This window comes from Nilaparvata lugens, chromosome 2 (genome assembly GCF_014356525.2).
Source record: "Nilaparvata lugens isolate BPH chromosome 2, ASM1435652v1, whole genome shotgun sequence".
NCBI classification, from domain to species: domain Eukaryota; kingdom Metazoa; phylum Arthropoda; class Insecta; order Hemiptera; family Delphacidae; genus Nilaparvata; species Nilaparvata lugens.
Window position 1 is genome coordinate 25,078,416 of NC_052505.1, and position 13,739 is coordinate 25,092,154.

General features: G+C 33.2%; 1 protein-coding gene across 1 annotated transcript in view; it reads right to left on the minus strand.

Annotated features, from left to right (window-relative positions):
* Positions 1–13,739, minus strand: part of LOC111045007 (DNA-directed RNA polymerase III subunit RPC1) — a 55,512-nt gene that overhangs the window by 504 nt on the left and 41,269 nt on the right. The window contains 10 exon segments of the mRNA XM_022330310.2: positions 959–1,092; positions 1,983–2,151; positions 3,229–3,413; positions 4,921–5,068; positions 5,341–5,459; positions 7,137–7,266; positions 8,827–8,944; positions 10,439–10,596; positions 10,986–11,154; positions 11,878–11,986. Of these exon segments, the coding sequence (XP_022186002.2) occupies positions 959–1,092; positions 1,983–2,151; positions 3,229–3,413; positions 4,921–5,068; positions 5,341–5,459; positions 7,137–7,266; positions 8,827–8,944; positions 10,439–10,596; positions 10,986–11,154; positions 11,878–11,986 (1,439 nt within the window).

Sequence of the window (13,739 nt, forward strand, 5' to 3'; positions counted from 1 at the left end):
ACGGCATGAGGGGGAATAAGATGGTGCGCATGCGTTCTGTTTCTCTTGCAATATGTTTTGCACTAACCAGCAGGGCAGCCAACATCAGATTCCTCTTCACTAGTTCAACCACAGAATAGGTATACTGTAGTTCAACCACAGAATAGGTATACTGTAGTTCAACCATGGTTAATACATAACCATGGTTACTATACAGAGTGAGTCATATGTATGGGAACCCTTTAATAAGTGTAGGAGACTGTTATAGATATAATACTGTAACTTTCAGGATAAGTTATTGGTTGAATACTCTACCTTTTGCGTACAAACATGGGGTTTAACAAATTATTATAGATCTAGATCTTGTTGCTCATGTTAAATGTGAACCACCCCCCATTAGTATTTGCACGAGCCGCCACTGAGTTGCATTCAATATGGCGGACCAGATTTGTAAAGTCATAGTAAAGTAGTTTTTCAATTTGAGTAGGATCCTCAATCACAACCACCGTCAAATTACCTTTGTGTATGAGATATTAAGCCGTTCTCGGACTTTTCACCCACCTTGTATAGTTACTGTAGTTTAACCTATTCACGTGATTCACCATCACAGGATCATCATCACTATACTAATTCATAATAATCTGTAAATATGACAGAAATCATGTGTATAAGAGTAAGATAATCACTTTTTTCTATTAAAAATAACGACTAGCAGTCAGATTTTTTCCAATAAATGAATTAATCACTCACTGTGACAACGAGATCTTTCCTGGTTGTTGGGAGAGACAACCAGGAAGATGGCGGACCTGCCGAAAGATCTCGTTATCACAATGAGTGATTAATTCATTTATTGGAAAAAATCTGACTGCTGGTCGTTCTTTTTAATAGCAAAAAGTGATTTGATAATAAGCAGTTCGTGATGGAAAACAACATTGAAGAAAGTGAAATAATTTGTAGAATAAGAGGCAGCAAAGGATATTTGTGCATTAACTTGAAGAGGCCAGTTCCAATGGACATTGGGATGCCAAGAATGATGGACTCTGACACTCCCGTCACTTGGTCCGTCTGGCCGTGGTACGCGGCATCAAACAAGTGATCAGCGGTCTTCTCAAACTGCAAAAACATTCACATTTGTCAGTCAACAACATTATTTATGAATCAGTACCTATACTAAACAGAGAGAATCGGTAAAAATACAATCGATAATTAATTAAATGGATTGTAACGAACAAACATTTATCATAATAATATATTTTTGTAATATATTGTTTCTAAAGTTGGATAAAGTTGACATGTATGCCAGTCATCATAAATCAGTGTACTAAATAAATAATCTAACAAAAATATTAGTATTGAAGAAAATCGTCAGCAGTCTTTTCAAACCGAAAACAATGATTTTCAGTTGGCATAATGGAGAAAACAAAATACACTACATAGAAGAATACTTTAAATACTTACAGTAAAAGTATAACAAAATGGTATTTAGTAAATTTTACAGATTCAACTGACAATGATTTATAAGCATACAAAATCAAGTTAAAAACAAATGAAACATCATAGGAGGGAGATAAAAATTATATTGTTCTCATTTCAATAACTTCTACTTAGGAATAATTAAATTACCACAATAAAGAAACATCTATTCATGTTTGGACTACATAAGTTAATTCCACTCATATTTGTTAAATAACATAGAGAAAAATAACAACTAAGTGACGTTCAATTCAGAACAGAATGTTTAAATGAATCAATCAATTTGAACTATTTTGGCCTGGGCACGTATGTCTATTTGATTCAATAACTGATAAATTATATCTTCGCATATAGTGGTCCGTTTCGCTTATTAATTCTCATTGGTCTTGTTAGATGACGCCACTTACGATAAAATTCAATATTAATACTGGTTTAATATTTTAATATTCATAAAGGTCGTATACGAGCAAACATCAAATAGGAGTATGACATCGATTTACAAACAGATTTGAAGAGAAATGCCAACTGACCGACGCTAAATTGAGCACAGACTCCTTCATCTTGGCCAGTCCGTGACGGGTGATCCCCAGCACCTCCCCCCGGCTGGTCATCAGGTCCGCCACCAACATGGCGTGTCTGTGATCGATGCTCATGCCGTGGTTCTCCATCACCACCTTGATTTCCGTCATTATTGTTGACCTACCAAAAAGAAACGTTCATTAAAACTAAAACAAAATCACTATCTCTCTTGTAGATTTCTGATGTAAAGATAGGTTATCATCTGTTGCATTGGTATCACCACTTGCTCTCTGTAGGTACGCAGCCATAATAGATCTATACTACAAACAGTTATAAAAATCCGAACTCACTTACTGATAAGGATTTCTGTATAACTAGGTATTATAAAAATGTATTGAAATAAAACTTGGAATAAGTATAAAACTAGGTTTAGTTGCTCCTATAGCATGTGTATTCTTCTTCCCATCTTCCATACTATAAAACAGTTTGAGACAGGAATTTCAAATATTTTAACATTTTCATCTAGCACCTTTCCGGAATTCGATGGCAGTGATCAATCCTGTTCTACGTAGCAAGCGATTGTTGTTTGTATGATGGATGAAAAAAACTTTTTTGATTGAATTTGGATTATAAATATCTGACAATAATAATCTATCTTTAAATTTCCGTAGCAAAGCATGGGTGCCCTCCTAGTGTTTTATGAAAAAATAATAAACTACTTAAATTATTCATTACTATTATCAATATAAGTATACCTAATAATATACCCCTAATATAAGGGGAGTGTTGTCTCAGTATTGAAAATCATATTAATTTAATCGACGCCCTCGTTATCACCCTCTCGACAAAGACAGACCTGTAGCGGACGGTACAGGTGACTGGAGGAAATTAAAATTTATTTAGATATTTTTGGGCTAAGTTTGTTGTTCCTTTTACAATCATTCTTGTACCGAACGATTGTGTTAAAATAAATAAACAGTATCAATAATATTTCAAGTACGTAGTATGTCTATAGTAAGATTTGTTTGTTAATCTTTGTTGTTGTTTCCCTCGGTAATCGCTGCTTTAGACTAAGGTCAGAATTTTTTATGAATAACCTCAACGTTTCCGATTTAACCAATGCTGAATCTCTCACTACAGATGAACCTCTTAGGTGTATCATAACCATAACTATACGTTAATAAAATATACGTTGATGAATTTGAATAACTTGAATGGCTTGCCTGATAACGAATCATGAATGAACTTTAATTTTACCTAGCAGCTTCGATGCCAAGCGTCTTATACACTTGGTAGGTGTTGTTGGACCAGGTTTGAGTGCCTTTGACGCCGTAAGTTGCAATCACCTCTCTCAGATTGTCACCTTCCACGAGCAGCTTGTAAGTCTTTTTACCGTTTCTTTCTTCTTCGTGAATCACAGCTCTGTTCACTGACGGAATTCCCTGTAAATAACATACAGTTAGAATAATATTTACAATAAAAATTGGGTATAAAAAATGATGACGATATAATATAAAGTTTGGTTAGTCCTTGAAAATATAACAACATTAAAAATAACGTTTGATCCGCCAATCTCAGTTATTGATCAATTGCTTTCAATTTTTGAGGCACTCGTCTCAATATAGCCTAATTATTATCCAATTAAGTAGTGACTCTGGTGAGCGAGTGAAGCATTTCTATTTTTCTAATGGTGCTGTGATGGCTGATAGTTGTTTGTATTCTATTTGAGAAAGAAACAGTTTTGGGCTTCAAGCCTGTTGTTCCTTTCCAAATCATTCATTATGAGTGATGAGAATGATAAGAATAATGATAAGTGATAAGAATGGTATTCACCTCTTGATATTGTTGAGCATGATATTAATAAGAATAATATTGTTGAGAATTTACCTCTTGAGTTGATAATGATATTTAATGATTTACCAATGTATAAATAAATATGCAGGGTGGGTGAACAGTCCGAGAACGGCTTAATATCTCATACACAAAGGTAATTTGACGGTTGGTGTGATTGGGGATCCTACTAAATTTGAAAATACTACTTCACTATGACTTCAAAAATCTGGTCCGACATCTTGGATCCGCCATATTGAATGCAACTTTGTTTTTTTAAATGGGAAGGTGGTCATGCGATACATGATTTCGATATGGAATTTCAAGAAAAAATGAATGGCGATAACCGCATATCTATATCTCAAACATTTTCGAAGATATTCACATTATTAATCAATACTATTCAAAGTCAGAAAGGAAAGAATAAAGTATGAAAACGGCTTAGTATCTCATGAAAAAATGCGATTTCAAGGTAGGTGTGATTGGGGATCCTACTAAAATTAAAAATACTACTTTACTTTCACATAAAAAATCTGGTACGCCATCTTGAATGCAACTTTATTTTTTTAATAGGGAGGTGGTCATGCGATACATGATTTCAATACGGAATTTCATGACAAAAACCGCACATAGATATCTCAAACCGTTTCAAAGATATTCACATTATAAATCAATACCATGCAAATGATTTGCAAAGTGAGCTATTAATAATGTGAATATCTTCGAAACGGTTTGAGATATCGATATGCGGTTTTCGCCATTAATTTTTTCTTGAAATTTCGTATCAAAATCATGTATCGCATGACCACCTTCCTATTAAAAAAAACAATGTTGCATTCAATATGGCGGACCAAATTTTTGAAGTCATAGTAAATAAGTATTTTCAATTTTAGTAGGATCCCCAATCACACCCACCGTCAAATTACCATTGTGTATGAGATATTGAGCCGTTCTCAGACTTTTCATCCACCCTGTATAAATAGACGCCTTACGCCTCTAGTCTGTAAGCATGTATTTCAAATAAATGAATGAATAGATAAATATATAGGTTGTTTCGTTAATTTGTCCAAATATGTCCAAGTCGAAATGCAGCAATTAAAAAAAAAAGATTTATTTTACCTTGATAACAACGTTGGGTACATTCTCTTTGAGAAACTGCAACTGGGAGTCAGTACTGCTCTTAATTGAAATCGGTTTCACCGTGATTATACTCTTGCTTTGTACTTGCACTTGGTTTGGCTTCAGACGCAGTTTTGAGGTGCACATACTGCGAAAAAACAAAATAATATTTATTACTTGTACGATAGGGAGAGTAATTATTACTATTATATGAACAGTTTTGAAATGTTAATACCGTAGATAGTTTTAAAATCATAAAGGCAAAGCATTTTATATACCTAGAAGTTTCAAAAATAATGGAATAGTTTGTATCCTGAGGCAAAAATGTTAATAGAAATAAAAGAAATGGTAATCGGGAACTCAATATCATTAAAGAATATATTTTGTAATTCACAGAATGAAGATGGAGATATTACTTACCTAAACCTTATTGATTCGGCATCTACTTCCAGTTTCAACAGCCTGATTCTTTCAACATCGAGTTTGATCAACAGAAAACTATCATCGGGTAGATAAACTTCCTCAATAAATTCAGAAACCTGTAAAATCAATATTAAATTAATGACAAAGAACTACTAGTGTCAGTAGTAAAAATAAATATTTTCGACGCATGATAATGGCGAGAATCATCAGAACCAGTCGCGTCTGAAATGAAATAAAAAAGGTACTAGTAGTTGTTACATTAAGGTCAGAAGCTTACACCATTACTATTCATAATGCCAATGAAAAGAATCATACGGAATATATATATATTAATTTTCCTATAGCTCTAAAGCACATTGTGGGCTTTGGCCTCTTCCATAAAATTCCTTCAAGCATTTCTATCCTCTATAAATCCTCTCCATCCTCTATAACCCATTAAATATATGGGCTAAAACTCTTACGAAAAATATATGGGCCGGTCAATATTGATGGTGAGTCGGAGATACGAACTCATGCCAAAATAGATAGCATCTTGAAAAGTGCTAATATTGTACTTTTCATCAAATCAAGGAGAATTAGATGGCTTGAACATGCCATGCCTATTGAATGGACGAGCTGAGAATTCAGATGCAAATGCTTACAGGTAATATGGTGGGAACAAGAAGGAGATGCAGACCAAGGAAACTATGGCTACAGGATGTTGTGGCCGTAATGGCAGTGTGACGATGTAAACAGAAGGCGGTTTTCGAGAGGAATGGAAGTGAATTAATGTAGAAAAGGCCAAGGTTCACCCCGGACTGTGGTGCTTTGAGAATACGAAGTACCTAGTTATTTGTTATTAATATTTCAAGTAGTCCTATCAAAAAACTTCAATGAACAATAACTAAATATTTAGTATAATTGAATATTTACTTGAAATCTTGTGACATCATAAGATATTACAAAAATATCAATGGTTGAAGAGAAAACAGGAATATTGCTGTCAGATCTGCTTCAACTCCAAATTTTAAAAATATACAACCAAATAATATACAACTTAGCCATGATTCTATTACTATACTTATTACAAAAATGAAGCATGCCTTGTATTCAAGTATTTAACGCATAATTAATATCACATTTCCATGGAAAAGTTGGTTTGGCCTTTAAAATGCTTAGTACGATCTCTTCTTTAAGAAGATAGAAAAGCTTGAATAACTGTTTGTGAACTCTGAGTCCTAAATTTTTCCTATATGGTCATCCACCGCAAGATTATACAGAGTGAGTCGTATGCATGGGAACCCTCCAATGAGTTTGAGACTGTTGTAGATATAATACTGTAACTTTCGGCTGATTGAACTTTATCAATTATTATTTCTTTAAAAACTAAAACTTCAATCAGCCGCAATTTTGGATACAAGTATCATAGAACATTTTATTTGATGTTATTTAATGGCCTTTAAAATGATATACCACACAATGGGTGTTTAGCCTACATTTAAAATATTCGAGTTACAACCCCTAGTCACCCACCCCCTCATGAGAGGTTGGAATTCAGTTGTACGTCAAGAGGTAGAATATTTGACCAATAAGTTATCCTAAAAGTTTTATATCTATATCATATTTTTATATCCTAAAGCTTTATATCAGTATTATATCCACAACAGTCTCAAATTTATTGAAGGGTTCCCATACATATGATTCACTTTTTAAACACATCTACACAATAAGTTGATGAGTATTTGGATTTTGATAACAAGAAAACAATATCATTTTAGAAGATGGAAGTTATTGGTTGAAATGAAACGACCTACCTCGCCCAATGTGGTCTTTTCAATGCGGCCTTTGACCCATCGAGCATACTCAGGATCAGTATCGTTTTCAAGGTGAGCGGTTATGATTGGTGTACTGATGAGCTTGCTCGCATTGATGATTTCTTTTATCCTGAAATATTGAAATGCTCATAAATCGCTTGCTTGCCATGCTCTTATTTTAGACTAAGAGCACATCAATACAAAAGGTTAGGTAGATAACTTACAAGAAGAAATTATAAAAATTCACAGAAGATTTTAGTTTGAAGGAGAACTCATAGCAATACTTAATAGAGAGATTGATTACTCTCGGAAAGAATAAATTCAATATGCAGTAGATAGCTGACTTTCAAGAAAACCTCATAAGAGTTCATTTAATAGCTTACTAGCAAGAAAATGGAAAATCGATTTACAGCGAAGAGAATCCAACAGTTAACAACCAAAAGAAAAATCATCTATATAATAAGAGAGAGTAGGGTTGTGGTGTTTTTCAAATCAAAACATGTCAACTTGTGGATTGCATACCGGAAAAAAGGGAATGATTTAGCACATAGATTCTAAAAATATCAATCTCGTGCACCTCGAAGCCCTAATTTCAATTTTCCTTTTAGATTTTTCAGAATTAATGTTCAAATTTCATTAATGGGGAATACATACCATATTTTAATAGAAATATAATCTAGAGAGACTACCTCTTCGAAACAGATGTTTAAAATTGACAACTAAATTAATAATCAGTCCAATTTTTTAGGTTGGCATTACAAGTTGAGAAAGGTTTCTAAACAAGATTTGAGTTCTGTCACTTTATTAGGTTAGCACAAAGTTGAAGAACTTATCTTTACTATAATAAAGGGAAGAACTGGCTCATACACATACGGAATAGAGAAATTATGTTTAACGCATCATCACTTCTAAACAACTGGACTGATTAACTTGAAATTTTGCATATAGATTCCTAATTAGCCCAGGATGGTTCTAGGCCTATTTGAAACACTTCAAGATTCCACTCGGTCAAGTTTCAAAATAGACCCTTGCGGAGCACGGGTTACCTGCTAGTAAGAAATAAACTAAAAGAAGAAACAAAAATGAAGAAATGTTTAAACTTCATCTAAAATTTATTGGAGTTGGTAGAATAGGAATGGAATAGCTTATTACTTGAAATTTATCAATAACATAAATTTGATTATGTATGGTTTTGTAATTATTGTTACAATGAACTTCAATGTCAAGGGCAATTGAGCATTCTATAAATATAAGAACAAACTTATAAGTAAATTACAAAATTTTATTACATAAACTAACTAGTACCTATTTTATTTTCTTACACCGGTCGTGTCCGAACAAAATCATAAAGTAATCATCTCTATACTATAATAAAGCAAAGAACTGGCTTATACACGTACGGGATAGGAAAATTATGTTTGACGTCTGAGCTACTGGACTGATTAGCTTAAAATTTTGCATTATAGATTCTTAATTAACCGAGGATGGTTATAGGCCTTTTTTCAATTATACAAGATTTCAGTAGGTCAAGTTTTCAACTAATGGACTTGGCATGTTTTAAAATAGACCCTTACGGAGCACGGGTTTCCTGCTAGTAAAAATAAAACTATCAAGTAACCCTAAAGAAATAAATGAAAATTACAAAATATTAAAATGAAAGATTACATAAATAAAAGAATAAACAAAATACCTAGGAACTCCCTGAGTGATATTCATGGAAGCCACTCCGGCAAAATGGAAAGTTTTCAAGGTCATCTGAGTTCCAGGTTCGCCAATACTCTGAGCAGCCAGCGCTCCCACAGCAGTACCTACCAATCAAACATTAATTCATCAAAATTATGACCCATTTCATTTTCAAATTAAAATTCAATATATTTGCTATTTTATGAAAATAATACAAATAATAAATAATTTCTTCAGTGCATCCTCAAACCAAAAAATGAAAAACAATATAAACAAAATAAAACAAAAACCTTGTACAGTTAGTAGATTGATCAGAGAGTGGCTATTCGGTCTTCTTCCGGAGGCGGTCGAAGCTATGTTTTTTGTTGTTCAGTGAAAGATCACATTTCTCAAATTCTAAAAGTTATTTAAATTAGGCTACTATTTTTTCAGTTGTTAGCTTTCATCTTATTCTTTATTTGTTGTATGACTTTTATTTTTGTTTCTCAATGCCTTTTTTCATTTTCTAGTTATAATTACTGGATACATTATGTAAGGAATTTGATAAACAAATTGATTTTTTTACTATAAGAGAGTTTCTAGGGTCTGCAGCAACTCCTCCATGCGTACAGGGAAGCTTCCCTTGCATGAGAGTATTTATTGTCAAGAGAATTAAATGTATATAATATTCATAATTGTATTATTTATTATTTTTAGTTTATGCTCTAGATGATTGACTATTTATTTTGTATGCATTGTTTTTGGCAATAAAGTTTATTATTATTATATTATTAATATTAAATAATGCTAGGAATAAGATAAAATTTGAATACAGGATTCTTCAAATTTCTAATTATTTTTATGGCATTGCTAACACAGACAAATTAGTCTGTTCGGTAATTTTAAATACATAAATTTAAAGAACTAATTCGAGGTTTCAAGAAAACTTATAGGATAATGTTTTGTAATTAAGAACACAAATATAAATTGTTCATGAGTGGAAATCATTATGTAGGCGTTTTAGTATTCTCGCCCGTCAAATACCAGCCATCGACCATGTTATGAATCCTTTACTATAACGAATCTACGAAATTTGATACAATGCAAATCATTTTTCTGCGGGCTATTGTTGTGTTGTTAGACTTAAACAGAGTTCATATGATTTCAAATAGGTAGATCCGCTGCCTCTTCATCATTAAAACAGCTCCACGTCAACACTTGACGTGCAACTACAACATTGAAGGATTGCAGGGGTCTATGGATTATTAAATTTTCACACAAAAATATTTTGCCATTTATTACAATTTGGATGTTTTAAAATCATTATATATGAGAAAACGATTCTACTCTCAAGCATTTTTAAACGAGATACTTAGCTTTACCACGGATAACATCAAAGTAGGTTAGTAAGATAAAATAGTTGATGCCTAGTAAGATAATCTAGTTGATGCCTCTACGTTTATCATACTACAATAATTAATGTGGGAATTAATGAAAGAGATGGTACTGCTTATAAATATTTCGGAATCGGATCAACTGTTAAATGATTAACATCATCTAAGAATGAGTCCAGGAAAAAGAGCATTAAAGACGGGTTTATAAATGAAATATAGAGAACATCTTAACGTTTCTTACTTTACCTGGCTCTATTTTCGCTTTCATATATTTTTCACAGCACACGTGACAGAAATTGATCAATTGCGACAGCGTGACTCTCTCCAGCTCCTTCACAACTGGTATATTCGGTCTTCCTTCTCTCTCCAATGCTATTTTCATGGCAATGCTTTCCAAGAATTTTCTGAAATTGAGAGAAATTTAAGACTAAAATTGCTAATGCCATAATAAGTTTTACTTCAAGAATATAATAAGAAACACATCAATGAATAATAATATTTTTTTATTTCGCCATAATAACAAAAAATAAAATAAAAATCAAGACTTTTCATTAAAAGCATCGACCATATTAGTAATAATAGGATGAAACAACCAAAAGCATTGCAGATGTTTTGTATTATCAATCAGAGGGAGAAACCATAAGTAAAATAAAAAATAAAGTAAAGAATAAGTAATAAACAAGAGTAAAGTAAAATTAATACTTTTAAATGAACTAAATCCACTACATAACATTTTCCACATTTAACGATTGTTGAAAAAAGTTGTAAATTTGAACAACAGTTGGAAACTTACTTCATCTGGTTCCTAAACTCCTCACTACAGCAATCAAAGTCATTGGATTTGAACAGCTCAATCGTGGACTGCAGTACTTCTTCTGGATCAAGGGCATCTTCATCTCGACTTGGATATCTAGCTCGAATATTTTCCCAAACACGTTTCAATTCTACAGGACAACCGTTACCTAGATAAGCAGCAAAAATAATATTATCATTTAGAGAGTAATTGATAGTACAAGATATGAACTAAGAATGAACATAATTTTAATTCCAATTTCGATAGGCTTTGTCAACAAATAAACATTTATCCTTCAAATATACAAGTAAGCAACATACAATACAATAATAAACACAAAATCAGACAAAACAAGAAGTTAGAATAGAAGATATAATGAATTGTGAAATAGACTGATAGAGCACAAAAATTTACTGACTAAAACAAAATAGTACACAGTAAATCAAGTAAGAATGTATATAGCAATTATAATGTATAATAGCAATTATATGAAATTAGAAAAACCATAAAAGTCCTCTGAATGGGAATTTCATCCACAGTTACCTCTCTCAATCCAAAAATGCACCTCTCTCTGTCCATTTTCTTGTGACTTAGCACCTTCATAGCGCTGGGCAAATCTGCCTTGAGGTCATTAGATCTTTTTATATTGTTACAGATGTTTAATATTAAGCTAAGTTATCAAACATGAATTAAAACTCTTTGATCACCCGTGATGTCGGCATCACAATAACATAGTAATTTGTGATCGATAATCAAAACTTTGTTTTGATGTAGATCATCTAGTCGTTAGTGCTTTAGTAAATCTTTATCACTGATATTTCATAAAATATTTGTTTGTGAAATCCATTTTTGAGAATTCATCAACATAGCAATTTTTAAACTTCGAACTCACCTTCCATGTAAGTTGGATCCAATCCATCACCTCCGTAGCAGAACTGAACAATATCTCCAATCGAGTTACGTACAGTCATGTCGTAGTTGAGGCACAAATCTTCCAGCGACTGGTAAGAACATGAGTTTCAATAAATAAAACTTCAAAATTAATCACTGATTGTTCCAAATTCAAATTTATCCATTTTTGTACATTTTTATCAAAATGAACATTAATGAGTAATCAATAATGAAGATTAATGATTATAATTTAATAACGATTACTTATAACATCCACATTCTTACAAACATCATTACAAACCTTTACTGTAACAATGTAACTCTCTAACACTAAATAGAAATACAAATCTCAGTATCCTTTTTGAATTATTTTATCACAACAACATTCATGCTGAATGTCCGAAACATGTTGTTGTGATAAAATAATTCAAAAGGGTACTGAGATTTGTATTTATACAAGGTGCGGCAGAAAGGATGAACGGTATTCAAGAAAGTAATATGTCGTTACCTATGCATGAAAAAACATTTATTTACAGAACAATATTAACATTATTTTACAATTTTAGAAAATTAATGTTTGAAAACAATATCTGACAGGTGACGGCTGTTTTCAGCAATGCACTTTACAAGCCGCTCTCGGAAGTTGGATTGTACTCTTTCTAACATTTCCCTGCCAATTTGTTCGACTTCCTCACGAATTGCTCCCTATAGTTCTTGAAGTGTACGTGGTTTATGCTGGTAAACACGTGACTTCAGGAAACCCCACAAGAAGTAGTTGCACATGGACAGGTCTGGAGAACGAGGAGGCCAATCAATGTCACCAAACCGAGAAATGATGCGACCACGAAAAACAGCCCGAATTGCTTCCATTGAATTTCTTGCTGTGTAAGCTGTCGCCCCGTCCTGCTGAAACCATACTTGCCGGATAGGAATACGATTCCTTCTTAATTCAGGAAGGAAGAATTCAGTGAACATCTGTCTATAACGTTCTGAGCTTACAGTTACAGTGGTCCCGTTGTCGTCTTCAAAAAAGTATGGACCAATAACAAATATACTGCTCACAGCACACCAAACTGTCACCTTGGGACTGTGTAATGGTCTCTCATGCATTAATTTTGGATTTTCATCTGACCAATAACGATAGTTCTGCTGATTAACGGTACCATTCAAATGAAAATGTGCTTAATCTGTCGTAAACAAAATGATGTTTTCATTTTGGTCAAATTTGGCCTCCATTTCTCGAGCAAAATTCAGCCGCTTTACATAATCGCCAGGATTCAATTGTTGAACCATGGCCATTTTGTAGGGATGAAATCCTAGATCTTTATGTAAAATATGCCTTACTGACCGATCACTGATGTTCAGTTCAGAAGAATGTCTCCTAGCAGATCGATTAGGACTACGGAGTATGGCTTGCCGAACTCTTTCCACATTTTGTGGAAAATGCGGATAGTGCGATGAGCCCCTGGTGGTCGTTTATTCATTACTGTTCCTACTGAACGAAATTATTTTACCCAACGTAAAATGGTGTTACGAGTGGGTACATTATCATTTCTCGCAAGATTGAAATGACGACGAAACTCGCGCTGAACTGTAATGATACTCTCATTATTACGCACAAAACTGTCGTAAGTAAACACACGATGTTGCACATTCCACGAACCCATGATGCCGATTAAACAATGACTAGAAAAAATGGTATGATCTACCGAACACATGTTCACTCCAGCTGGCCCAATCCGACTACCCAAATCAGAATACTATCTGTTCTAAAAACATCCACCCTTCCTGCCGCACCCAGTATTTATATTACAAGTAGCCCTAAACAGAAAAGAGACTCTAACATTGTAATATCTCTCGATC